The 25,457-nt window shown below is 48.6% G+C and overlaps 1 protein-coding gene across 1 annotated transcript in view; it reads left to right on the plus strand.

Moving 5' to 3' along the window:
• Positions 1–1,870: 1,870 nt before the first annotated feature.
• LOC106593457 (voltage-gated delayed rectifier potassium channel KCNH8) overlaps positions 1,871–25,457 on the plus strand; it is a 67,845-nt gene continuing 44,258 nt past the window's right edge. Inside the window, exons 1-8 of the mRNA XM_082963302.1 lie at positions 1,871–1,992; positions 3,989–4,222; positions 4,496–4,642; positions 4,778–4,917; positions 8,728–8,989; positions 10,838–10,995; positions 13,055–13,262; positions 17,559–17,954. Of these exons, the coding sequence (XP_082819428.1) occupies positions 4,093–4,222; positions 4,496–4,642; positions 4,778–4,917; positions 8,728–8,989; positions 10,838–10,995; positions 13,055–13,262; positions 17,559–17,954 (1,441 nt within the window). The 5' untranslated portion in view covers positions 1,871–1,992; positions 3,989–4,092. The remainder of the gene's footprint in view (positions 1,993–3,988; positions 4,223–4,495; positions 4,643–4,777; positions 4,918–8,727; positions 8,990–10,837; positions 10,996–13,054; positions 13,263–17,558; positions 17,955–25,457) is intronic.

Consider the following 25,457-nt stretch of genomic DNA (forward strand, 5'->3'; position numbering starts at 1 on the left):
TGATGCGGGGCAGACTTCCACAACAGACCTTATCTTATCACGTCTAGTTTCCGCTGTCAATGCCCTGTGACGGCTATGGATCTGACTATGAACAAACAGCTCCACTGTGTGGTATTACGGTGCACACGCAGCACACTGGTCAATAATCTACCAGTCCAAAACTGTCAGTTGTTGGCTATTTAGAATGATCAGAAAGAACTGCTCCCAGAGGCGGCCCTGTAGTCAGCTGCTCCTCTTGTTCCAACCCAGTTAGAATTCATCATATTCAACTAATCAACTTTAAACACTTGTTCTGTTGAATCATATCTGTTAGTGCACTTCACTTTTGTATGAAGAAAGACTAGTGTTAGTGTGTTAACTAGTGTTAGTTGAATTCGTTGTCTATCAGGTTTTATACAGCTCGTTTCATCAAACTGTGAATCACTGAGTCACCTCCTCAATGAATATTCCCTCGCGTTTTGTGTCCTCTCTCCTCGCACCCTTCTCAAAACGCATCGGAGAAGGTCTGGAGGGAGGGAACCCCTCCCCCTATACGCTCAAGCAGGAGGCGGGGAGCTGGAATGCGAGGAATTGAGGTAAAATGAGTTGAGTCATTTGACTATGCTGTCCATTTACAGTTTTATTCTGCCGCCAGTTGAATAATTGATGTATAGTTTATCTTCACCACTAGATGGCAGGCTTACCGTTCTCCTTATTCCCCATCAGTTGTCGACACCTCCAGTAGCAGACAGACAGACAGTTAGACAGACACAGACAGACAGTTAGACAGACACAGTCTTAGATTTATTTTATAGCAAATGATCTACAAAATATACATTTTAAACATGCTACTATTCACTAGCATGATCTGATATAAGTAAAGTGTAACAAATATAGTACACTGCAACAACAATAAGGGTTCTTTGCAGTTCTTTATAGAACCTTTTTGAGAGCCATACATGAAGCGGGATATTGAACCCTTCCGCTTTATACAGGCGTTTGGAACAATTCATTCTATCAGGAAATACACAGCACATGGACTCGATCTGGACTCTATGTAGATGTAAATAGAGCCAGTGCTTGATAAAGTGCTATCGAGACCTATGGTCTTTCAAACAACAGTCACTAGAGGGCGCTCCACTCCATCTAATAAATAATAAGATGACGAAATGCAGACATCACACGCTGTGAACATTCAGTTGTCTGGAAATGATTTATGCTCGTGGAAAAACAATCGGATAAGCCTTCAAAGCCTTTCATTGTATATGATTGTATATGGATTGACTGTAATTTGCTCTGGAAAGAAAAGTGAATCGACTTTCTCCAAAGTCACATATGTTTTGATGGAGAACTGCACTACCCATTGGTCTTATCCTCATACCTGAGAAAGAGGACATGATATGAGAGGACAGGACAAGAGAGAGAGAGAGAGAGAGAGAGCGAGAGAGAGAGAGAGAGAGAGAGAGAGAGAGAGAGAGAGAGAGAGAGAGAGAGAGAGAGAGAGAGAGAGAGAAAAAAGCCTCCCTAGGCTAGGTATGTAACATTGAGGAGCAGAGCGCAGCAGAGCGCAGCAGAGCGCAGCAGAGCGTAGCAGAGCGCAGCAGAGCGCAGCAGCACTTACACTGCGATGCGCACGTTGCAGCCGTTAACATTCCTCGTGTGTTCCAGTTCACAAATGTTGTCAAAGCATTGCCTACCATTCATCTTCTGGCAACCACCCACAACAATCGGATTTTACTTTCCTTCTTCTCTTTGTTTTCGACCATTTGAGTGGTCAACCCCACGGTCTAAAAGTGGAGCCCCGAGGATCTCGTATCGGCGCGCTCCTACAGGGGCTCGGAGGCGCGCCCGGGGCTTCCAGATTTTTGCCCGGTTTCGTCGCAGCGGAGACCGATGCCTCGAATCGCAGAGACCGGAGAGGGTCTCAACGGTCTAGGACGCCAGCGACGAGGGGTCGCCTGGCGCCACAGAACACCTTCCTAGACACAATTGCAAACCGTTTTGATGGGACCCGTAAGTAACCACTCCACGTGCGCCTTTTTAGCCAGGTGACGCGCATACCCACAAAACGCTATGCGCGTAAAGTCTAGGAAATGTTTTCAATCACATTTTATTGTAAAAAAAATTAAATAAGAATATGCAACCCTTATGTAGCATTATATTATAAGAACGTGTCTCAAGGACCTGAGGTGTTCTGATGCGTTGATGTTTATCTAGGACAGGGCTCTCCTTAATTCACATATTTAGACGTTTTTCGATGTTCATGTGCAGCCGGGAGGCTGTGTGTGTGTTTGTGTTTGTCTTAAAGAGATACAACAGAATAAGAGAGGGAGAGAGTGAGTGTGAGAGAGTAAGACAGAGAGACTCAGAGACCTGTCAGTGTGGTCCTAGGACAACAATCTGTCCCTCAACATCTGTAAGACCAAGGAGCTGATCGTAGACTACAAGAGAAAGAGGGGAGAGCACACCCCCATCCACATTGACAAAGCCTGGAGCGGGTCGAGAGCTTCAAGTTCCTTGGCGTACACATCACTAAGAACGTAACATGGTCCACTCACACCCGCACAGTCGTGAAGAGGGCACGACAGCTCCTCATCCTCCTCAGGAGGATGAAAAGATTTGGCATGGGCTCTCAGATCCTCAAAAAGTTCTACAGCTGCACCTTCAAGAGCATCTTGACTGGCTGCATCACCGCTTGGTATGGCAAATCCACCGCCCTCAGCCGCAAAGTGCTACAGTGGGTGGTGTGGACAGCCCAGTACATCCCTGGGGCCGAGCTCCCTGCCATCCAGGACCTCTATATATTCTTTATGTCATCTCCCTCTCTCGCTCTCATGCTTCCAACTCCTGGATGATGCAGCATTGTAATATCAAGCATAATGATCTCTTCCGTTGACATCAAATCAGAATGGCTGTCTATAAGCACAGCACAGTCTCTTCCTCTCCTCTCTTCCTGTGATACCTTACTGTTGGTGGCTCCTGGATTGACAGATCTCTAGGTGTTGGTGTTCAAGTCCAAGGTAAATGAGATGGATACCACAGAAATAATCTGTGATAATCCATTCATGTGCAGAGATAGGAATGGATTATAGCAGATTATCTTGTAGCACCCTGTCCATCTCATTGAGTATGGACATGTCTAGGATCACCTGTTGTCATGGTTACTGAGGTGGGGTAGTCATTGAGTATGGATGAGATGAGATGGGAACCACAGCTGTGCAGCAACTTTAGATATTACCAGGCTCACCTCTTGTCATTGTAGCTGAGGTGGGGTAGTCATTGTTTTTATCCCCATCAGGGATTAAAAGCATTACATTTTTGGCCATTTCCCTCCCTCCCTCCCTCCCTCCCTCCCTCCCTCCCTCCCTCCCTCCCTCCCTCCCTCCCTCCCTCCATTATACACATTCTTCACAGTAAGTACCCCAGTCCTACAGATCCTATTTCTGTAAAGGACTCAATCATCTCCTGCAGAGTGAATTGTTCTCCTGTAGAGCCCATAAAGCCTTCTAATCAAACAACTAAATTACCCATAGAAATATTCAAGAGGGCGTATCTCCATCAAGCGCAAGGCAGAGCCACTCAAATCCCCCTACCACCCTTGACTCAAACAGAAACTGCATTTATATGTAATTGATGTCTTGACTTCATTCATGCATGAATTAACACAGTTCTGTTTGTTGCCTTTGGCCCCTGATGCCCTTAATTTAAGCCAAGCTATGTGATTTGTTAGGTTTGCTCTTTCGTTCCCCCTGTCATACTCAGCCAGAGACCTGGCTTGGGGCAGAAACACACCCTCATCGCCCTTACCATCACAAAGACTCAGTCAAAGTCTTGCAAGTAATCCAGAGAAAAATATCATTCAACTTTTATGCAAAGTACAAAGGAGGTCTCTTTGATGATCTTTATCCCAAATAGCATTTGAAACTCGTCCCGTCGCTCTCTCTCTCTCTCTCTCTCTCTCTCTCTCTCTCTCTCTCTCTCTCTCTCTCTCTCTCTCTCTCTCTCTCAGACAGTAACTTTGTCCTGGGTAACGCCCAGGTGCAGTCACTCTACCCCATCGTCTACTGCTCGGACGGCTTTTGCGAGCTGACCGGCTTCGCCCGCGGTGAGCTGATGCAAAAGAGCTGCAGGTGTCACTTCCTGTACGGCTCGGACACCAGCGAGAGCCTAACCACTCAGATCCAAAAGGCTCTGGACGAGCGGCAGGAATTTAAGACTGAGTGCATCCTGTACAAGAAGGGGGGTAAGGAAGGGAACCATCTTGGTTCTAGTTGACAGAGATTAGTCAGTGGTCTGGTAAGGCTTCCTCCACAGGTCCCTCAAGTGGTTTCTATGGCTCTTTCTCAAATGCATCTCTTCCCCTTCATCATAATCTTTAGTCTAGTTTTCACTTGGTCAGTTCTTTCAGATAATTGCAGATGAAGGAGAGGACAGATGATCAAGGCCATTGAGACAGAGCCTATATGTTTTCCTTATCTCTGACCTGTGGTTGTCTGTGTGTCTGTCTGTATCTCAGGAGACCAGTTCTGGTGTCTGCTGGACATAGTGCCCATCAAGAATGAGAAGGGAGAGGTGGTGCTGTTCCTGGTCTCCCACAAGGACATCACAGAGACCAAGAAGGACCAGCAGAACCAGGGGGACCATGGACAAGACTCAGAAACTGGTGAGGGAGGGAGGGAGGGAGGGGGATGACTGATTACCTGATGAACAACCTGATGAACAATGAATAAACTAGTTACAGTACATCAAAAGGATCTTGTCTCCCTCCACCCCCACCCCTTGGCCTGACTGTCCCCAGACGAGGAGACAGGTCTGGAGGTGCACAAGATCACCCGTCCACCAGGCTTTGACAACAACCGCCGGCGTAGCCGGGCCGTACTCTACCAGTTGTCTGGCCACTTGCAGAAACAGGACAAGAGCAAGCTCAAGATCAACAACGTGAGTACACTGTAACACATGGATGGACATTAACAGAAAAAATCTTTGCAGTTAGCTACTGAAATTATATATTACATTATAGGACTGTAAAGAGTGATGCATTATGGGGGTTCTGTTAGAGCTCTGCGTTGCACGACACGCCCCATATCACCCAGTTAGCAACATGTTTGCCCAATACATCTCACGTCATCCTATCAACACTCTTATATTCTCCAATACAGCCCATATCTCATCCTATCATCACTCTTATATTGTCCAATACAGCCCATATCTCATCCTATCATCACTCTTATATTGTCCAATACATCCCATATCTCATCCTATCATCACGCTTATATTCTCCAATACAGCCCATATCTCATCCTATCAACACTCTGATATTGTCCAATACAGCTGATATTCTGTAAGGGGTGCGTACTGGCGGCAGAGAAGTCAGATGCAGGAGAGCAAAAACTGTGTTTCCAACGGTGCAGTTTAATAATAAAAACCCACCGGAAAACAGAACAATCAATAAATGGGTAGAAAACCGGACGTACACCAGACATAACGTGCACAAGCACTTACAAAAAACAGTACCGGACAAGGACATGGGGGGAACAGAGGGTTAAATACACAACATGTAATTGATGGAATTGAAACCAGGTGTGTGGGAAGACAAGACAAAACAAATGGAAAATGAAAGGTGGATCGGCGATGGCTAGAAGACCGGTGACGTCGACCGTCGAGATTTACCAGGAGATTTATCGCGCAATCGCCCCGTCGATGGGGTGGTAATTGAGTCGCCTTCTTTTTGGAGAAGGCGAGAGCCAAATCGTCATATTCAGGGGGAATGTGCACGGTGGAGACCTGGTCTGGACTTTCCACCGTAGTAGCACCGACGGAAACCCCTAAACACCTCCCTGAGCACTGTCGCGACCACCCCGTGGGAGCCCTCTGTGGCCAAGAAACAGTGGGGTTATGACAAGCTAACCAGGGTAGGCCTAGCACCACGGGAAACGCAGGAGAGTCAATCAGGAAGAGACTAATTCTCTCCTTGTGACCCCCCCTGCGTCACCATGGCCAGAGGAGCGGTGGCCTCCCTGATCAACCCTGACCCTAATGGTCGACTATCTAAGGCGTGAACGGGGAAAGGCACAGCCACGGGAACAATGGGGATCCCTAAACTAAGGGCGAACAATCTATATATAAAATTCCCAACCGCGCCGGAATCGACGAGTGCCTTATGCTGGGAATGTGGGGAAAACTCAGAAAAAGTGACATACACAAACATATGTGCGACAGGGGGCTCTGGGTGAGAATGGTGCCGGCTCACCTGGGGTGACGCCAGTGCGCCCTGCCTGCTGCCTTGATACCCAGAGGAACCAACCTGGCACCGACTGGCAGTGTGACCTCTGCGGCCACAGATGGTGCACGAGCTGGAACCCCCTCCGGTCTCCCTGTGCACTGCCCCTCCCAGCTCCATGGGTATCGGAGAGGGGGTGCGAGGGGATGGAACTAACAGACCCCGATCTGAACGTCCGCGGGCAGCCAGCAGGTTATCCAGCCGGATGGACAGGTCCACCAGCTGGTCGAACGTGAGGGTGGTGTCTCTGCAGGCCAACTCCTGACGGACATCCTCGCGCAGACTGCAGCGATAATGGTCGATCAGGGCCCTGTCGTTCCATCCCGCGCCGGCAGCCAGGGTCCGAAACTCCAGGGCAAACTCCTGGGCGCTCCTCGTCCCCTGCCTCAGATGGAATAGGCGTTCACCCGCTGCTCTACCCTCTGGCGGGTGGTCGAAGACAGCCCGGAAGCGGCGGGTGAACTCCTCAAACTGGTCCAACGCCGCATCTCCCTCTATCCACACGGCGTTGGCCCACTCCAGGGCTTTCCCGGTAAGGCACGAGACGAGGGCGAACACCCTCTCCCGGCCCGAAAGAGCCAAGTGGATGGTTGCCAGGTACAAGTCCAGCTGCAAGAGGAACCCCTGGCAGTTCGCAGCCGTCCCATTGTATTCCTGGGGAAGGGAGAGACAAATCCCACTGGGACCAGGAGAAGGAGGGGCGCTTAGTGGAGACCCCAGCTGTGCTGGTGGAGGCGCTGGGAGAACTCCCTGTCTCTCCCAGCGGTCCATTGTCTGGACAACGCGGTCCATGGCGGTGCCAAGATGGTGGAGCATTGCTGTGTGCTCCCGGACGTAGTCGTCCACCCCTATACCCGGGGTACCTGCTCCTGCTGACTCCATAAGTTTGGTCCGGTATTCTGTAAGGGGTGCGTACTGGCGGCAGAGAAATCAGACGCAGGAGAGCAAAAACTGTGTTTCCAACGACGCAGTTTAATAATAAAAACCCACCAGAAAACAGAACAATCAATAAATGGGTAGAAAACCTGACGTACACCAGACATAACGTGCACAAGCACTTACAAAAAACAATACCGGACAAGGACATGGGGGAACAGAGGGTTAAATACACAACATGTAATTGATGGAATTGAAACCAGGTGTGTGGGAAGACAAGACAAAACAAATGGAAAATGAAAGGTGGATCGGCGATGGCTAGAAGACCGGTGATGTTGACCGCCGAGAGTCGCCCGAACAACTAGAGGGACCAACCTCGGAGGAAGTCGTGACAATCTCATCCTATCAACACTCTTATATTGTCCAATACAGCCCATATCTCAACCTATCAACACTCTTATATTCTCCAATACAGCCCATATCTCAACCTATCAACACTCTTATATTGTCCAATACAGCCCATATCGCATCCTATCAACACTCTTATATTCTCCAATACAGCCCATATCTCATCCTATCAACACTCTTATATTGTCCAATACAGCCCATATCTCAACCTATCAACACACCTATATTCTCCAATACAGCCCATATAAGCACCTATAAACATCAAACCAACACTCCTATGGCTAATCACTTCCTCAACATTTCAATAGCGAAGGTGCATAAAGATGTAGGAATTCAGACAATGACGTCATTGTTTTTAGCACTACCCACAGAGTTTTTAAACTACGGCGCCCCATATGGTTCAATATGCCAGTAAATCAGCACAATTGACTTTTTCGTTTTTTTCCAAACTGCCATCGTCTTGGAGCTAGAATGGGGATCATAATAACCCTTTTGTTAGTAGCCGTGGTTCACGATCTGTTTGTGCTGTATTGCACAAGACAGCATCAATGGCTCTGGGATCAGGCTTGTTCATAAGGATAAACCCTTTATCAGTTATGGACCTACTTAATTACATAGGCCCATCCCTCCGTTGGGAGCCGAGGTCATCAGGGCTTCTTTCCATCTCACTCTGTTCTGGGCCGTCTTCTCCAGATCCTTCCATCCTATACCGGTTCTTTTTGTTCTGGGCCGTCTTCTCCAGATCCTTCCATCCTATACCGGTTCTTTCTGTTCATGGCAGTCTTCTCCAGATCCTTCCATCCTATAACGGTTCTTTTTGTTCTGGGCCGTCTTCTCCAGATCCTTCCATCCTATACCGGTTCTTTCTGTTCTGGGCCGTCTTCTCCAGATCCTTCCATCCTATACCGGTTATTTTTGTTCTGGGCAGTCTTCTCCAGCTCCTTCCATCCTATCCCGGTTATTTTTGTTCTGGGCCGTCTTCTCCGGATCCTTCCATCCCTTATCGGTTCTTTCTGTTCTTGGCAGTCTTCTCCAGATCCTTCCATCCTATACCGGTTCTTTTTGTATCTGTCTCAAAATCCCACATGGACTTTATTCATTCAGTATATCATTTTTATTTACCTCTATGATAATGTCTTGGTGTTTGCCTTCATGTTGTTAAGATGTGTCATTTCTTTCTCCAGAGTATGTTTGGGGCGACCACCAACCCTATCCCTGAGTACAAGGTGGCTGCCACCCCAAAGTCTCGCTTCATCCTGCTACACTACGGGACCTTCAAGGCGGGCTGGGATTGGCTGATCCTCCTGGCCACTTTCTATGTGGCCATCACCGTGCCCTATAATGTTTGCTTCACCGTGGTGGAGGGGCGGGACGAGGGGGGCGGCTCCGGGGCTCGCAACCCCCCCAGTTACAGCGACATCTTGGTGGAGATTCTGTTCATTATTGGTAAGAGTGAAAAACCCCTCTCACCCCCACCCCAGAATGTTACCCCACCCCATCCCAGAATGTTCCCCCCCACCCACCCCACCCCAGAATGTTACCCCACCCACACCCCAGAATGTTACCCCACCCACACCCCAGAATGTTACCCCACCCCATCCCAGAATGTTCCCCCCCACCCACCCCACCCCAGAATGTTACCCCACCCACACCCCAGAATGTTACCCCACCCACACCCCAGAATGTTACCCCACCCCATCCCAGAATGTTCCCCCCCACCCACCCCACCCCAGAATGTTACCCCACCCACACCCCAGAATGTTACCCCACCCACACCCCAGAATGTTACCCCACCCCATCCCAGAATGTTCCCCCCCACCCACCCCACCCCAGAATGTTACCCCACCCACACCCCAGAATGTTACCCCACCCACACCCCAGAATGTTACCCCACCCCATCCCAGAATGTTCCCCCCCACCCACCCCACCCCAGAATGTTACCCCACCCACACCCCAGAATGTTACCCCACCCACACCCCAGAATGTTACCCCACCCACACCCCAGAATGTTCCCCCCCACCCACCCCACCCCAGAATGTTACCCCACCCACACCCCAGAATGTTACCCCTCCCCTACCCCACCCCAGAATGTTACCCCACCCCCTCCCACACCCCAGAATGTTACCCCTCCCACACCCCAGAATGTTACCCCACCTGTAACGGAGCAATGATTAGCCTGAAGACTTCCGTTAGCTCCCAGAGCTAACGCCTGGAAGCTAACGTGGCCCTGGAGACATGGGTTCATCCCCTCAGTCGGTCACACACCCGTTGATTTAATAAACAATTGCATCATTCACGTTGCGATCATCATAACAGCCAATATTAATCCACATCCCAGGCACTTCCTCATCTATTTAACACCCAGCCAATCGTTTGAGGAGATCAATGAGCACTTCTGTATTTGATTAAACAGACTGATTACATTTCCACCTCTTGTTTAAAGACTGTTAACTGTGAGGGATTATGGTTATAATAACTAAGATAAATACCAAAAGGCTTCCTCTGTTACCCAGCAGGCACAACTGGTTGCAATGTCACATCATGGTTAAATTGTATACTGATTGTTTACATTCTTTTTGATGTCCTGTTTAGGGTTGCAAAATTCAGTAAAATTTCCCAAAATTCCCAGATCTTCCAGTAGTCCTGGTTGAAGGATTCCGGATTTCCTGCTTATTCCTTTCCCTGTCCAGGAATCTTCCAGCCGGGATTTCTGGAAAGCTGTGAATTTTGGGAGTTACCAGAATTTTGCAACCCTAGTCCCTTTAAAAAACAGTAAAGTAGGTTTTCAACAGTGGAGGCTGCTGAGGGGAGAACGGCTCATAATAATGGCTGGAATGGAGTCAGTGGAATGGTATCAACTACATAGAAACCACGTCTTTGATATGTTTGATACCATTCCATTAACTCTGTTCCAGCCATTATTATGAGCCGTCCTCCCCTCAGCAGCCTCCACTGGTTTTCTAATGGTTGTAATCTCATTTATCTGACAAGATAACAGCCATAATTCTACGTCTTTCCCAGACATATTGATGTTGAGATGAAAATAAATGTCTTAACCTGGTTGTAATCTGACATCTCTACAACCGATTTATGAACAGGAACAACGTCATTATGACGTCCCATGCCAAATGTTGCTTGCTGGGTTGAATGATGATTGAGCGATCCTTTTTAACTGCTGTCTGTGTGTCCTCTGTTGTGGTTTTATTGGGTATTTATTGGTGTTCTATGTGTTGGCTGGTCCAATCAAATGTCCCCTTTGTCCTATTCTATCTCACCATGTGTTTTCTGTGACAGACATTGCACTTAACTTCCGCACCACCTATGTGAGTACAACGGGTCAGGTGGTTTATGAAGCCCGCTCTATCTTTGTACACTACGCCACCTCCTGGCTGTTTGTTGACCTGATCGCCGCCCTGCCCTTTGACCTGCTCTACGCCTTCAATATCAGCGTGGTGGGTGTGCAGCACGTTCACACAACGCAGGCATGCACAGACATATGTGAAGACACATACATACACAAGCACACATACTTTACACACACACATACATACAGTACCAGTCAAAAGTTTGGACACACCTACTTATTCAAGGGTTTTTCTTTATTTTAACTATTTTCTACATTATAGAATAATAGTGAAGACATCAAAACTATGAAATAACACATATGACATCATGTAGTAACCAAAAAAGTGTTAAACACATTAAAATATTTGTTGAGATTATTCAAAGTAGCCACCCTTTTGACTTGATGACAGCTTTGCACACTCTGCATTTTCTCAACCAGCTTCATGAGGAATGCTTTTCCAACAGTCTTGAAGGAGTTCCCACATATGCTGAGCACTTGTTGGCTGCTTTTCCTTCACTCTGTGGTCCAACTCATCCCAAACCATCTCAATTGGGTTGAGATTGGGTGATTGTGGAGGCCAGGTCATCTGATGCAGCATCAAATAGCCCTTACACAGCCTGAAGGTGTGTTTTGGGTCATTCTCCTGTTGAAAAACAAATGATAGTCCGACTAAGCGCAAACCAGATGGGATGGCATATTGCTGCAGAATGCTGTGGTAGCCATGCTGGTTAAGTGTGCCTTGAATTCTAAATAAATCACAGACAGTGTCACCAGCAAAGCACCCCCACACCATCACACCTCCTCGTCCAAGCTTCACAGTGGGAAATGCACATGCGGAGATCATCCATTCACCTACACTGCGTCTCAAAAAGACACGGCGGATTGAACCAAAATTCTCAAATTTGGACTCATGAGACCAAAGGACAGATTTCCATTGGTCTAATGTTCATTGCTCGTGTTTCTTGGCCCAAGCAAGTCTCTTCTTATTATTGGTGTCCTTTAGTAGTGGTTTCTTTGCAGCAATTTGACCATGAAGGCCCGATTCACGCAGTCTCCTCTGAACAGTTGATGTTGAGATGTGTCTGTTACTTGAACTCTGTGAAGAATTTATTTGGGCTACAATCTGAGGTGCTAATGAAACTTATCCTCTGCAGCAGAGGGAACTCTGGGTCTTCCTTTCCTGTGGCGGTCCTCATGAGAGCTAGTTTCATCATAGCGCTTGATGGTTTTTGCAACATCACTTGAAGAAACTTTAAAAGTTTTTGACATTTTCCGCATTGACTGACCTTCATGTCTTAAAGTAATGACAGACTGTCATTTCACTTTGCTTATTTGAGCTGTTCTTGCCATAATATGGACTTGGTCTTTTACCCAATAGGGCTATCTTCTGTATACCCCCCTACCTTGTCACAAAACAACTGATTTGCTCAAACGCATTAAGAAGGAAAGAAATTCCACAAATGAACTTTTAAGAAGACACACCAATTAATAGAAATGCATTCCAGGTGACTACCTCATGAAGCTGGTTGAGAGAATGCAAAGCTGTCATCAAGGCAAAGGGTGGCTATTTGAAGAATCTCAAATCTAAAATATATTTTGATTTGTTTTACCCTTTTTGGTTACTACATGATTCCATATGTGCTATTTCATAGTTTTGATGTCTTCACTATTATTCTACAATGTAGAAAATTGTAAAAATAAAGAAAAACACTTGAATGAGTAGGTATGTCCAAACTTTTGACTGGTACTGTACTTAGAAACACACACACAGAATGGTGACTGATCACTTTGTTCTTTGGCCAAAGGGCTTCATAGAGACATGGGGGTGCAGCCAGCCAGGGACTGGGGTGTGTCTGTCTGTGTGTGAGTATAGGTCATGTTTGTGTGAGACGTATTGAGCCGTCAGTCATACCGAGTCTCCCCAGGCTTTAATGGTGTCCAGTGATGTATCAATACCAGCCTCCTGCTGTCTCATCGATCCCCGAACCAAGAACATTTCTCAGAACAACACCTCAAAGGCATCACTCAACTGTCAAACTTTCCAACTTTCAAGAACACACACACACCTATGCACACACACACACATCACACACACTCTGTCAATACCAATGACCATTGACCTCTGCTTTCATGTCCCCTCCCTCCCCTCCTCTTCCCCTGTGCAGTACTTTGGGGTCCACCTGCTGAAGACAGTGCGGTTACTCCGTCTCCTGAGGCTGCTCCAGAAGCTGGAGCGTTACTCTGAGTACAGCGCCGTGGTTCTCACCCTGCTCATGTCTACTTTCGCCCTGCTGGCCCACTGGATGGCCTGCGTCTGGTACTTCATCGGACGCAAGGAGATCGAGAGCAACAGCCTGAGCTCCTGGGATAATGGTGAGTAAACCTGGCATCAAAATAAACACACACACACATGCACGCACACACTAAATCCCTATTAAATGCTATTTTATTTAGTTATGAGTTCAATGATAATGAAGAGCTATTGGGACATTGGATAGTTAGTAACTTCCCACACATGTAAAGACACAGTGACTCCTTGATGGTAACTCCACACATGTAAAGACACAGTGACTCCTTGATGGTAACTCCACACATGTAAAGACACAGTGACTCCTTGATGGTAACTCCACAAATGTAAAGACACCGTGACTCCTTGATGGTAACTCCACACATGTAAAGACACAGTGACTCCTTGATGGTAACTCCACACATGTAAAGACACAGTGACTCCTTGATGGTAACTCCACACATGTAAAGACACAGTGACTCCTTGATGGTAACTCCACACATGTAAAGACACCGTGACTCCTTGATGGTAACTCCACACATGTAAAGACACAGTGACTCCTTGATGGTAACTCCACACATGTAAAGACACCGTGACTCCTTGATGGTAACTCCACACATGTAAAGACACAGTGACTCCTTGATGGTAACTCCACACATGTAAAGACACAGTGACTCCTTGATGGTAACTCCACACATGTAAAGACACCGTGACTCCTTGATGGTAACTCCACACATGTAAAGACACAGTGACTCCTTGATGGTAACTTCCCACACATGTAAAGACACAGTGACTCCTTGATGGTAACTACAGCAGTGTTGAGCTGTTTCTCCAGCCCTGATTCCAGAATGACAATATCCAACCACAAGACTTTGGATAGCTGTTTTCTATTTTCTACAGTTATATATTAGCATCACGTAGCCAGCAACATGACCTTGTAACAAACAATGATCAGTTTGTGCTCTTCCATACATATCACTCCATCCTACTCTCCCTTTCTATTCTCTTGTCCTTGGAACTGTTTCTCTCTCATTCAATATTGACTTGTCCTCTGTCTGTCAGTTAGCTGGTCCTCTGTCTGTCAGTTAGCTGGTCCTCTGTCTGTCAGTTAGCTGGTCCTCTGTCTCTCCGTTAGCTGGTCCTCTGTCTGTCAGTTAGCTGGTCCTCTGTCTGTCAGTTAGCTGGTCCTCTGTCTGTAAGTTAGCTGGTCCTCTGTCTCTCCATTAGCTGGTCCTCTGTCTGTCAGTTAGCTGGTCCTCTGTCTGTCAGTTAGCTGGTCCTCTGTCTCTCCATTAGCTGGTCCTCTGTCTCTCCATTAGCTAGTCCTCTGTCTGTCAGTTAGCTGGTCCTCTGTCTGTCAGTTAGCTGGTCCTCTGTCTGTCAGTTAGCTGGTCCTCTGTCTGTCAGTTAGCTGGTCCTCTGTCTGTCAGTTAGCTGGTCCTCTGTCTCTCCATTAGCTGGTCCTCTGTTTCTCCATTAGCTGGTCCTCTGTCTGTCAGTTAGCTGGTCCTCTGTCTGTCAGTTAGCTGGTCCTCTGTCTGTCAGTTAGCTGGTCCTCTGTCTGTCAGTTAGCTGGTCCTCTGTCTGTCAGTTAGCTGGTCCTCTGTCTGTCAGTTAGCTGGTTCTCTGTCTGTCAGTCTGCTGGTCCTCTGTCTCTCCATTAGCTGGTCCTCTGTCTGTCAGTTAGCTGGTCCTCTGTCTGTCAGTTAGCTGGTCCTCTGTCTGTCAGTTAGCTGGTCCTCTGTCTGTCAGTTAGCTGGTCCTCTGTCTGTCAGTTAGCTGGTTCTCTGTCTGTCAGTCTGCTGGTCCTCTGTCTCTCCATTAGCTGGTCCTCTGTCTGTCAGTTAGCTGGTCCTCTGTCTGTCAGTTAGCTGGTCCTCTGTCTGTCAGTTAGCTGGTCCTCTGTCTGTCAGTTAGCTGGTCCTCTGTCTGTCAGTTAGCTGGTCCTCTGTCTGTCAGTCTGCTGGTCCTCTGTCTCTCCATTAGCTGGTCCTCTGTCTGTCAGTTAGCTGGTCCTCTGTCTGTCAGTTAGCTGGTCCTCTGTCTGTCAGTTAGCTGGTCCTCTGTCTGTCAGTTAGCTGGTCCTCTGTCTGTCAGTTAGCTGGTCCTCTGTCTGTCAGTTAGCTGGTCCTCTGTCTGTCAGTTAGCTGGTCCTCTGTCTGTCAGTTAGCTGGTCCTCTGTCTGTCAGTTAGCTGGTCCTCTGTCTGTCAGTTAGCTGGTCCTCTGTCTGTCAGTTAGCTGGTTCTCTGTCTGTCAGTCTGCTGGTCCTCTGTCTCTCCATTAGCTGGTCCTCTGTCTGTCAGCTAGCTGGTCCTCTGTCTGTCAGTTAGCTGGTCCTCTGTCTGTCAGTTAGCTGGTCCTCTGTCTGTCAGTCTGCTGGTCCTCTGTCTCTCCATTAGCTGGTCCTCTGTCTTTCAGTTAGCTGGTCCTCTGTCTGTCAGTTAGCTGGTCCTCTGTCTGTCAGTTAGCTGGTCCTCTGTCTCTCCATTAGCTGGTCCTCTGTCTGTCAGTTAGCTGGTCCTCTGTCTGTCAGTTAGCTGGTCCTCTGTCTGTCAGTTAGCTGGTCCTCTGTCTGTCAGTTAGCTGGTCCTCTGTCTGTCAGTTAGCTGGTCCTCTGTCTGTCAGTTAGCTGGTCCTCTGTCTGTCAGTTAGCTCATCCTCTGTCTCTCAGTTAGCAGCCAACCTCTGTATTCTCTGTGTGTGTGTGTGTGTGTGTGTGTGTGTGTGTGTGTGTGTGTCTGCAATACTGTCCTCAATGACCCCGAGGCTACATGTACCTTAATATCACCTCAGACTCACAGACACCAGGATATCAGACGTGGGTTCAAATAGTATTTGAAATCGTTCAATTACTTTGAGCATTTACTTTAGCCTGGCTGGAGTGTCGGATGAATGGGGTTTGCACTTTTGTGACTATTCTATTGGTTCCATTGCACCTGGCAAGCTCAATCAAGCACAGCCAAAGTATTTTAAATAATTTTAAATAGTATTTGAAACCAAGGAACAGTGCACACTAGTCAAAGGGCTAGAGAATTGAGATACAGACAGGGTGTCTGAGGGGTTTATTGGAAGGTAGATTACATGGGAGAGAAGATGGAGGGCTGGGAGAGACAGCAGACCATGTCCTCCCTCTCTCTCTCTCTCTCTCCTCTCTCTCTCTCTCTCTCTCTCTCTCTCTCTCTCTCTCTCACTCTCTCTCTCTCTGTGTGTGTGTCTGTCTCTGTCTCTGTCTGTTTCTACATGATAATCACAGCTCTGTGAGATTCAGGTACCATAGAGAGCATGGGGTTCAGCACCACAGACAGGGTCTGCATACAGAACATACTTCAACACCATGGACAGGGTCTGCATACAGAACATACTGCAGCACCATGGACAGGGTCTGCATACAGAACATACTGCAGCACCATGGACAGGGTCTGCATACAGCACATACTGCAGCATCATGGACAGGGTCTGCATACAGAACATACTTCAACACCATGGACAGGGTCTGCATACAGAACATACTGCAGCACCATGGACAGGGTCTGCATACAGAACATACTGCAGCACCATGGACAGGGTCTGCATACAGAACATACTTCAGCACCATGGACAGGGTCTGCATACAGAACATACTGCAGACCATGGACAGGGTCTGCATACAGAACATACTTCAGCACCATGGACAGGGTCTGCATACAGAACATACTGCAGCACCATGGACAGGGTCTGCATACAGAACATACTTCAGCACCATGGACAGGGTCTGTATACAGAACATACTTCAGCACCATGGACAGGGTCTGCATACAGAACATACTGCAGCACCATGGACAGGGTCTGTATACATAACATACTGCAGCACCATGGACAGTGTCTGCATACAGAACATACTGCAGCACCATGGACAGGGTCTGCATACAGAACATACTGCAGCACCATGGACAGGGTCTGCATACAGAACATACTTCAGCCCCATGGACAGGATCTGCTTACAGAACATACTGCAGCACCATGGACAGGGTCTGCATACAGAACACACTTCAGCACCATGGACAGGGTCTGCATACAGAACATACTTCAACACCATGGACAGGGTCTGCATACAGAACATACTGCAGCACCATATTCAACTCCAGGGACTAGAGAGACAGTGCTGTCTGGCTCTGCAGACGGATGTGCGCCACACACACACACACACACACACACACACACACACACACACACACACACACACACACAAATAATCACTGTGTCCTTTGGGTCCGTGGTGTCTGGTCCACATGTTAACGCAGCAATCTACTTAAAGGTCATTAAGTAACTGCAGGAGAATTTGCATTACTGTGACATTTCTACTAAGTGATATAAATATTTACACTGTTCCCTATTCTCCCAGGCTGGCTTCATGAACTGGCAAAACGTCTCGACACCCCTTACTTCCTGTCACCTTTAACCTCATTCCTCGGAGTCACTGATTCGCTGCACACTTCTAGAATGAATGGGTTGGCAGCCAATTACAATCACTGGAACACATCAGGGTCAGAGCCGATTGGACAGGATTTCTCCTCCTCCTTCAGCTCCGGCCAATGGAACGTCAGCGGGTCGGTGCGGAGCCAGGTGAATGGCTCAGGGGTCTCGGGGGCGGCGCTAGGGGGCGGGCCGTCAGTGAGGAGTTCCTACGTGACGTCGCTGTACTTCGCTCTGAGCAGTCTGACCAGCGTGGGCTTTGGAAACGTCTCGGCCAACACCGACTCTGAGAAGATCTTCTCCATCTGCACCATGCTCATTGGAGGTGAGACACACTGACTCACTGTTAGGAGGTCAGACACACTGACTCACTGTTAGGAGGTCAGACACACTGACTCACTGTTAGGAGATGAGACACACTGACTCACTGTTAGGAGGTCAGACAGGAGGTCAGACACACTGACTCACTGTTAGGAGGTCAGACACACTGACTCACTGTTAGGAGATGAGACACACTGACTCATTGTTAGGAGGTCAGACACACTGACTAGCTGTTAGGAGGTGAGACACACTGACTCACTGTTAGGAGATGAGACACACTGACTCACTGTTAGGAAGTCAGACACACTGACTCACTGTTAGGAGGTGAGACACACTGACTCACTGTTAGGAAGTCAGACACACTGACTCACTGTTAGGAGGTGAGACACACTGATTCACTGTTAGGAGGTGAGACACACTGACTCACTGTTAGGAGGTGAGACACGCTGACTCACTGTTAGGAGGTGAGACACACTGACTCACTGTTAGGAGGTGAGACACACTGACTCACTGTTAGGAGGTCAGACACACTGACTCACTGTTAGGAGGTCAGACCCACTGACTCACTGTTAGGAGGTGTGACACTGACTCACTGTTAGGAGGTGTGACACTGACTCACTGTTAGGAGGTGAGACACACTGACTCACTGTTAGGAGGTGAGACACACTGACTCACTGTTAGGAGGTGAGACACACTGACTCACTGTTAGGAGGTGAGACACACTGACTCACTGTTAGGGGGTCAGACACACTGACTCACTGTTAGGAGGTGAGACACACTGACTCACTGTTAGGAGGTGAGACACACTGACTCACTGTTAGGAGGTGTGACACTGACTCACTGTTAGGAGGTGAGACACACTGACTCACTGTTAGGAGGTGAGACACACTGACTCACTGTTAGGAGGTGAGACATACTGACTCACTGTTAGGAGGTGAGACACACTGACTCACTGTTAGGAGGTGAGACACACTGACTCACTGTTAGGAGGTCAGACACACTGACTCACTGTTAGGAGATCAGACACACTGACTCACTGTTAGGAGGTGAGACACACTAACTTACTGTTAGGAGGTCAGACACACTGACTCACTGTTAGGAGGTGTGACACTGACTCACTGTTAGGAGGTGAGAAACACTGACTCACTGTTAGGAGGTGTGACACTGACTCACTGTTAGGAGGTGAGACACACTGACTCACTGTTAGGAGGTCAGACACACTGACTCACTGTTAGGAGGTGAGACACGCTGACTCACTGTTAGGAGGTCAGACACGCTGACTCACTGTTAGGAGGTGAGACACGCTGACTCACTGTTATGAGGTGAGACACACTGACTCACTGTTAGGTCAGACACACTGACTCACTGTTAGGAGGTCAGACCCACTGACTCACTGTTAGGAGGTCAGACCCATTGACTCACTGTTAGGAGGTGAGACACACTGACTCACTGTTAGGAGGTGAGACACACTGACTCACTGTTAGGAGGTGAGACACACTGACTCCCTGTTAGGAGGTGAGACACACTGACTCATTGTTAGGAGGTGAGACACACTGACTCACTGTTAGGAGGTCAGACCCACTGACTCACTGTTAGGAGGTGTGACACTGACTCACTGTTAGGAGGTGAGACACACTGACTCACTGTTAGGAGGTGAGACACACTGACTCACTGTTAGGGTGTCAGACACACTGACTCACTGTTAGGGGGTCAGACACACTGACTCACTGTTAGGAGGTGAGACACACTGACTCACTGTTAGGAGGTGAGACACACTGACTCACTGTTAGGAGGTGAGACACACTGACTCACTGTTAGGAGGTGAGAAACACTGACTCACAGTTAGGAGGTGAGACACACTGACTCACTGTTAGGAGGTGAGACACACTGACTCACTGTTAGGAGGTGAGACACACTGACTCACTGTTAGGAGGTGAGACACACTGACTCACTGTTAGGTCAGACACACTGACTCACTGTTAGGAGGTCAGACACACTCACTCACTGTTAGGAGGTCAGACCCACTGACTCACTGTTAGGAGGTGTGACACTGACTCACTGTTAGGAGGTGAGACACACTGACTCACTGTTAGGAGGTGAGACACACTGACTCACTGTTAGGAGGTGAGACACACTGACTCACTGTTAGGAGGTGAGACACACTGACTCCCTGTTAGGAGGTGAGACACACTGACTCATTGTTAGGAGGTGAGACACACTGACTCACTGTTAGGGGGTCAGACACACTGACTCACTGTTAGGGGGTCAGACACACTGACTCACTGTTAGGAGGTGAGACACACTGACTCACTGTTAGGAGGTGAGACACACTGACTCACTGTTAGGAGGTGAGACACACTGACTCACTGTTAGGAGGTCAGACAGACTGACTCACTGTTAGGAGGTCAGACACACTGACTCACTGTTAGGAGGTGAGACACACTGACTCACTGTTAGGAGGTCAGACACACTGACTCACTGTTAGGAGGTGAGACACGCTGACTCACTGTTAGGAGGTCAGACACGCTGACTCACTGTTAGGAGGTGAGACACGCTGACTCACTGTTATGAGGTGAGACACACTGACTCACTGTTAGGTCAGACACACTGACTCACTGTTAGGAGGTCAGACACACTCACTCACTGTTAGGAGGTCAGACCCACTGACTCACTGTTAGGAGAGCAGACCCATTGACTCACTGTTAGGAGGTGAGACACACTGACTCACTGTTAGGAGGTGAGACACACTGACTCACTGTTAGGAGGTGAGACACACTGACTCCCTGTTAGGAGGTGAGACACACTGACTCATTGTTAGGAGGTGAGACACACTGACTCACTGTTAGGAGGTCAGACCCACTGACTCACTGTTAGGAGGTGTGACACTGACTCACTGTTAGGAGGTGAGACACACTGACTCACTGTTAGGAGGTGAGACACACTGACTCACTGTTAGGGTGTCAGACACACTGACACACTGTTAGGGGGTCAGACACACTGACTCACTGTTAGGAGGTGAGACACACTGACTCACTGTTAGGAGGTGAGACACACTGACTCACTGTTAGGAGGTGAGACACACTGACTCGCTGTTAGGAGGTGAGACACACTGACTCACTGTTAGGAGGTGAGACACACTGACTCACTGTTAGGTCAGACACACTGACTCACTGTTAGGAGGTCAGACACACTCACTCACTGTTAGGAGGTCAGACCCACTGACTCACTGTTAGGAGGTGTGACACTGACTCACTGTTAGGAGGTGAGACACACTGACTCACTGTTAGGAGGTGAGACACACTGACTCACTGTTAGGAGGTGAGACACACTGACTCACTGTTAGGAGGTGAGACACACTGACTCCCTGTTAGGAGGTGAGACACACTGACTCATTGTTAGGAGGTGAGACACACTGACTCACTGTTAGGGGGTCAGACACACTGACTCACTGTTAGGGGGTCAGACACACTGACTCACTGTTAGGAGGTGAGACACACTGACTCACTGTTAGGAGGTGAGACACACTGACTCACTGTTAGGAGGTGAGACAGACTGACTCACTGTTAGGAGGTCAGACAGACTTACTCACTGTTAGGAGGTCAGACACACTGACTCACTGTTAGGAGGTGAGACACACTGACTCACTGTTAGGAGGTCAGACACACTGACTCACTGTTAGGAGGTGAGACACACTGACTCACTGTTAGGAGGTCAGACACGCTGACTCACTGTTAGGAGGTGAGACACGCTGACTCACTGTTAGGAGGTGAGACACACTGACTAACTGTTAGGTCAGACACACTGACTCACTGTTAGGAGGTCAGACACACTCACTCACTGTTAGGAGGTCAGACCCACTGACTCACTGTTAGGAGGTCAGACCCATTGACTCACTGTTAGGAGGTGAGACACACTGACTCACTGTTAGGAGGTGAGACACACTGACTCACTGTTAGGAGGTGAGACACACTGACTCCCTGTTAGGAGGTGAGACACACTGACTCATTGTTAGGAGGTGAGACACACTGACTCACTGTTAGGGGGTCAGACACACTGACTCACTGTTAGGGGGTCAGACACACTGACTCACTGTTAGGAGGTGAGACACACTGACTCACTGTTAGGAGGTGAGACACACTGACTCACTGTTAGGAGGTGAGACACACTGACTCACTGTTAGGAGGTCAGACAGACTGACTCACTGTTAGGAGATCAGACACACTGACTCACTGTTAGGAGGTGAGACACACTGACTCACTGTTAGGAGGTCAGACACACTGACTCACTGTTAGGAGGTGAGACACGCTGACTCACTGTTAGGAGGTCAGACACGCTGACTCACTGTTAGGAGGTGAGACACGCTGACTCACTGTTATGAGGTGAGACACACTGACTCACTGTTAGGTCAGACACACTGACTCACTGTTAGGAGGTCAGACACACTCACTCACTGTTAGGAGGTCAGACCCACTGACTCACTGTTAGGAGGTCAGACCCATTGACTCACTGTTAGGAGGTGAGACACACTGACTCACTGTTAGGAGGTGAGACACACTGACTCACTGTTAGGAGGTGAGACACACTGACTCCCTGTTAGGAGGGGAGACACACTGACTCATTGTTAGGAGGTGAGACACACTGACTCACTGTTAGGAGGTCAGACCCACTGACTCACTGTTAGGAGGTGTGACACTGACTCACTGTTAGGAGGTGAGACACACTGACTCACTGTTAGGAGGTGAGACACACTGACTCACTGTTAGGGTGTCAGACACACTGACTCACTGTTAGGGGGTCAGACACACTGACTCACTGTTAGGAGGTGAGACACACTGACTCACTGTTAGGAGGTGAGACACACTGACTCACTGTTAGGAGGTGAGACACACTGACTCACTGTTAGGAGGTGAGAAACACTGACTCACAGTTAGGAGGTGAGACACACTGACTCACTGTTAGGAGGTGAGACACACTGACTCACTGTTAGGAGGTGAGACACACTGACTCACTGTTAGGTCAGACACACTGACTCACTGTTAGGAGGTCAGACACACTCACTCACTGTTAGGAGGTCAGACCCACTGACTCACTGTTAGGAGGTGAGACACACTGACTCACTGTTAGGAGGTCAGACACACTGACTCACTGTTAGGAGGTGAGACACACTGACTCACTGTTAGGAGGTCAGACACGCTGACTCACTGTTAGGAGGTGAGACACGCTGACTCACTGTTAGGAGGTGAGACACACTGACTAACTGTTAGGTCAGACACACTGACTCACTGTTAGGAGGTCAGACACACTCACTCACTGTTAGGAGGTCAGACCCACTGACTCACTGTTAGGAGGTCAGACCCATTGACTCACTGTTAGGAGGTGAGACACACTGACTCACTGTTAGGAGGTGAGACACACTGACTCACTGTTAGGAGGTGAGACACACTGACTCCCTGTTAGGAGGTGAGACACACTGACTCATTGTTAGGAGGTGAGACACACTGACTCACTGTTAGGGGGTCAGACACACTGACTCACTGTTAGGGGGTCAGACACACTGACTCACTGTTAGGAGGTGAGACACACTGACTCACTGTTAGGAGGTGAGACACACTGACTCACTGTTAGGAGGTGAGACACACTGACTCACTGTTAGGAGGTCAGACAGACTGACTCACTGTTAGGAGATCAGACACACTGACTCACTGTTAGGAGGTGAGACACACTGACTCACTGTTAGGAGGTCAGACACACTGACTCACTGTTAGGAGGTGAGACACGCTGACTCACTGTTAGGAGGTCAGACACGCTGACTCACTGTTAGGAGGTGAGACATGCTGACTCACTGTTATGAGGTGAGACACACTGACTCACTGTTAGGTCAGACACACTGACTCACTGTTAGGAGGTCAGACACACTCACTCACTGTTAGGAGGTCAGACCCACTGACTCACTGTTAGGAGGTCAGACCCATTGACTCACTGTTAGGAGGTGAGACACACTGACTCACTGTTAGGAGGTGAGACACACTGACTCACTGTTAGGAGGTGAGACACACTGACTCCCTGTTAGGAGGTGAGACACACTGACTCATTGTTAGGAGGTGAGACACACTGACTCACTGTTAGGAGGTCAGACCCACTGACTCACTGTTAGGAGGTGTGACACTGACTCACTGTTAGGAGGTGAGACACACTGACTCACTGTTAGGAGGTGAGACACACTGACTCACTGTTAGGGTGTCAGACACACTGACTCACTGTTAGGGGGTCAGACACACTGACTCACTGTTAGGAGGTGAGACACACTGACTCACTGTTAGGAGGTGAGACACACTGACTCACTGTTAGGAGGTGAGACACACTGACTCACTGTTAGGAGGTGAGAAACACTGACTCACAGTTAGGAGGTGAGACACACTGACTCACTGTTAGGAGGTGAGACACACTGACTCACTGTTAGGAGGTGAGACACACTGACTCACTGTTAGGTCAGACACACTGACTCACTGTTAGGAGGTCAGACACACTCACTCACTGTTAGGAGGTCAGACCCACTGACTCACTGTTAGGAGGTGTGACACTGACTCACTGTTAGGAGGTGAGACACACTGACTCACTGTTAGGAGGTGAGACACACTGACTCACTGTTAGGAGGTGAGACACACTGACTCACTGTTAGGAGGTGAGACACACTGACTCCCTGTTAGGAGGTGAGACACACTGACTCATTGTTAGGAGGTGAGACACACTGACTCACTGTTAGGGGGTCAGACACACTGACTCACTGTTAGGGGGTCAGACACACTGACTCACTGTTAGGAGGTGAGACACACTGACTCACTGTTAGGAGGTGAGACACACTGACTCACTGTTAGGAGGTGAGACACACTGACTCACTGTTAGGAGGTCAGACAGACTGACTCACTGTTAGGAGGTCAGACACACTGACTCACTGTTAGGAGGTAAGACACACTGACTCACTGTTAGGAGGTCAGACACACTGACTCACTGTTAGGAGGTGAGACACGCTGACTCACTGTTAGGAGGTCAGACACGCTGACTCACTGTTAGGAGGTGAGACACGCTGACTCACTGTTATGAGGTGAGACACACTGACTCACTGTTAGGTCAGACACACTGACTCACTGTTAGGAGGTCAGACACACTCACTCACTGTTAGGAGGTCAGACCCACTGACTCACTGTTAGGAGGTCAGACCCATTGACTCACTGTTAGGAGGTGAGACACACTGACTCACTGTTAGGAGGTGAGACACACTGACTCACTGTTAGGAGGTGAGACACACTGACTCCCTGTTAGGAGGTGAGACACACTGACTCATTGTTAGGAGGTGAGACACACTGACTCACTGTTAGGAGGTCAGACCCACTGACTCACTGTTAGGAGGTGTGACACTGACTCACTGTTAGGAGGTGAGACACACTGACTCACTGTTAGGAGGTGAGACACACTGACTCACTGTTAGGGTGTCAGACACACTGACACA

The sequence above is a fragment of the Salmo salar genome, chromosome 17 (assembly GCF_965601325.2).
Source record: "Salmo salar chromosome 17, fSalSal1, whole genome shotgun sequence".
Lineage (NCBI taxonomy): Eukaryota > Metazoa > Chordata > Actinopteri > Salmoniformes > Salmonidae > Salmo > Salmo salar.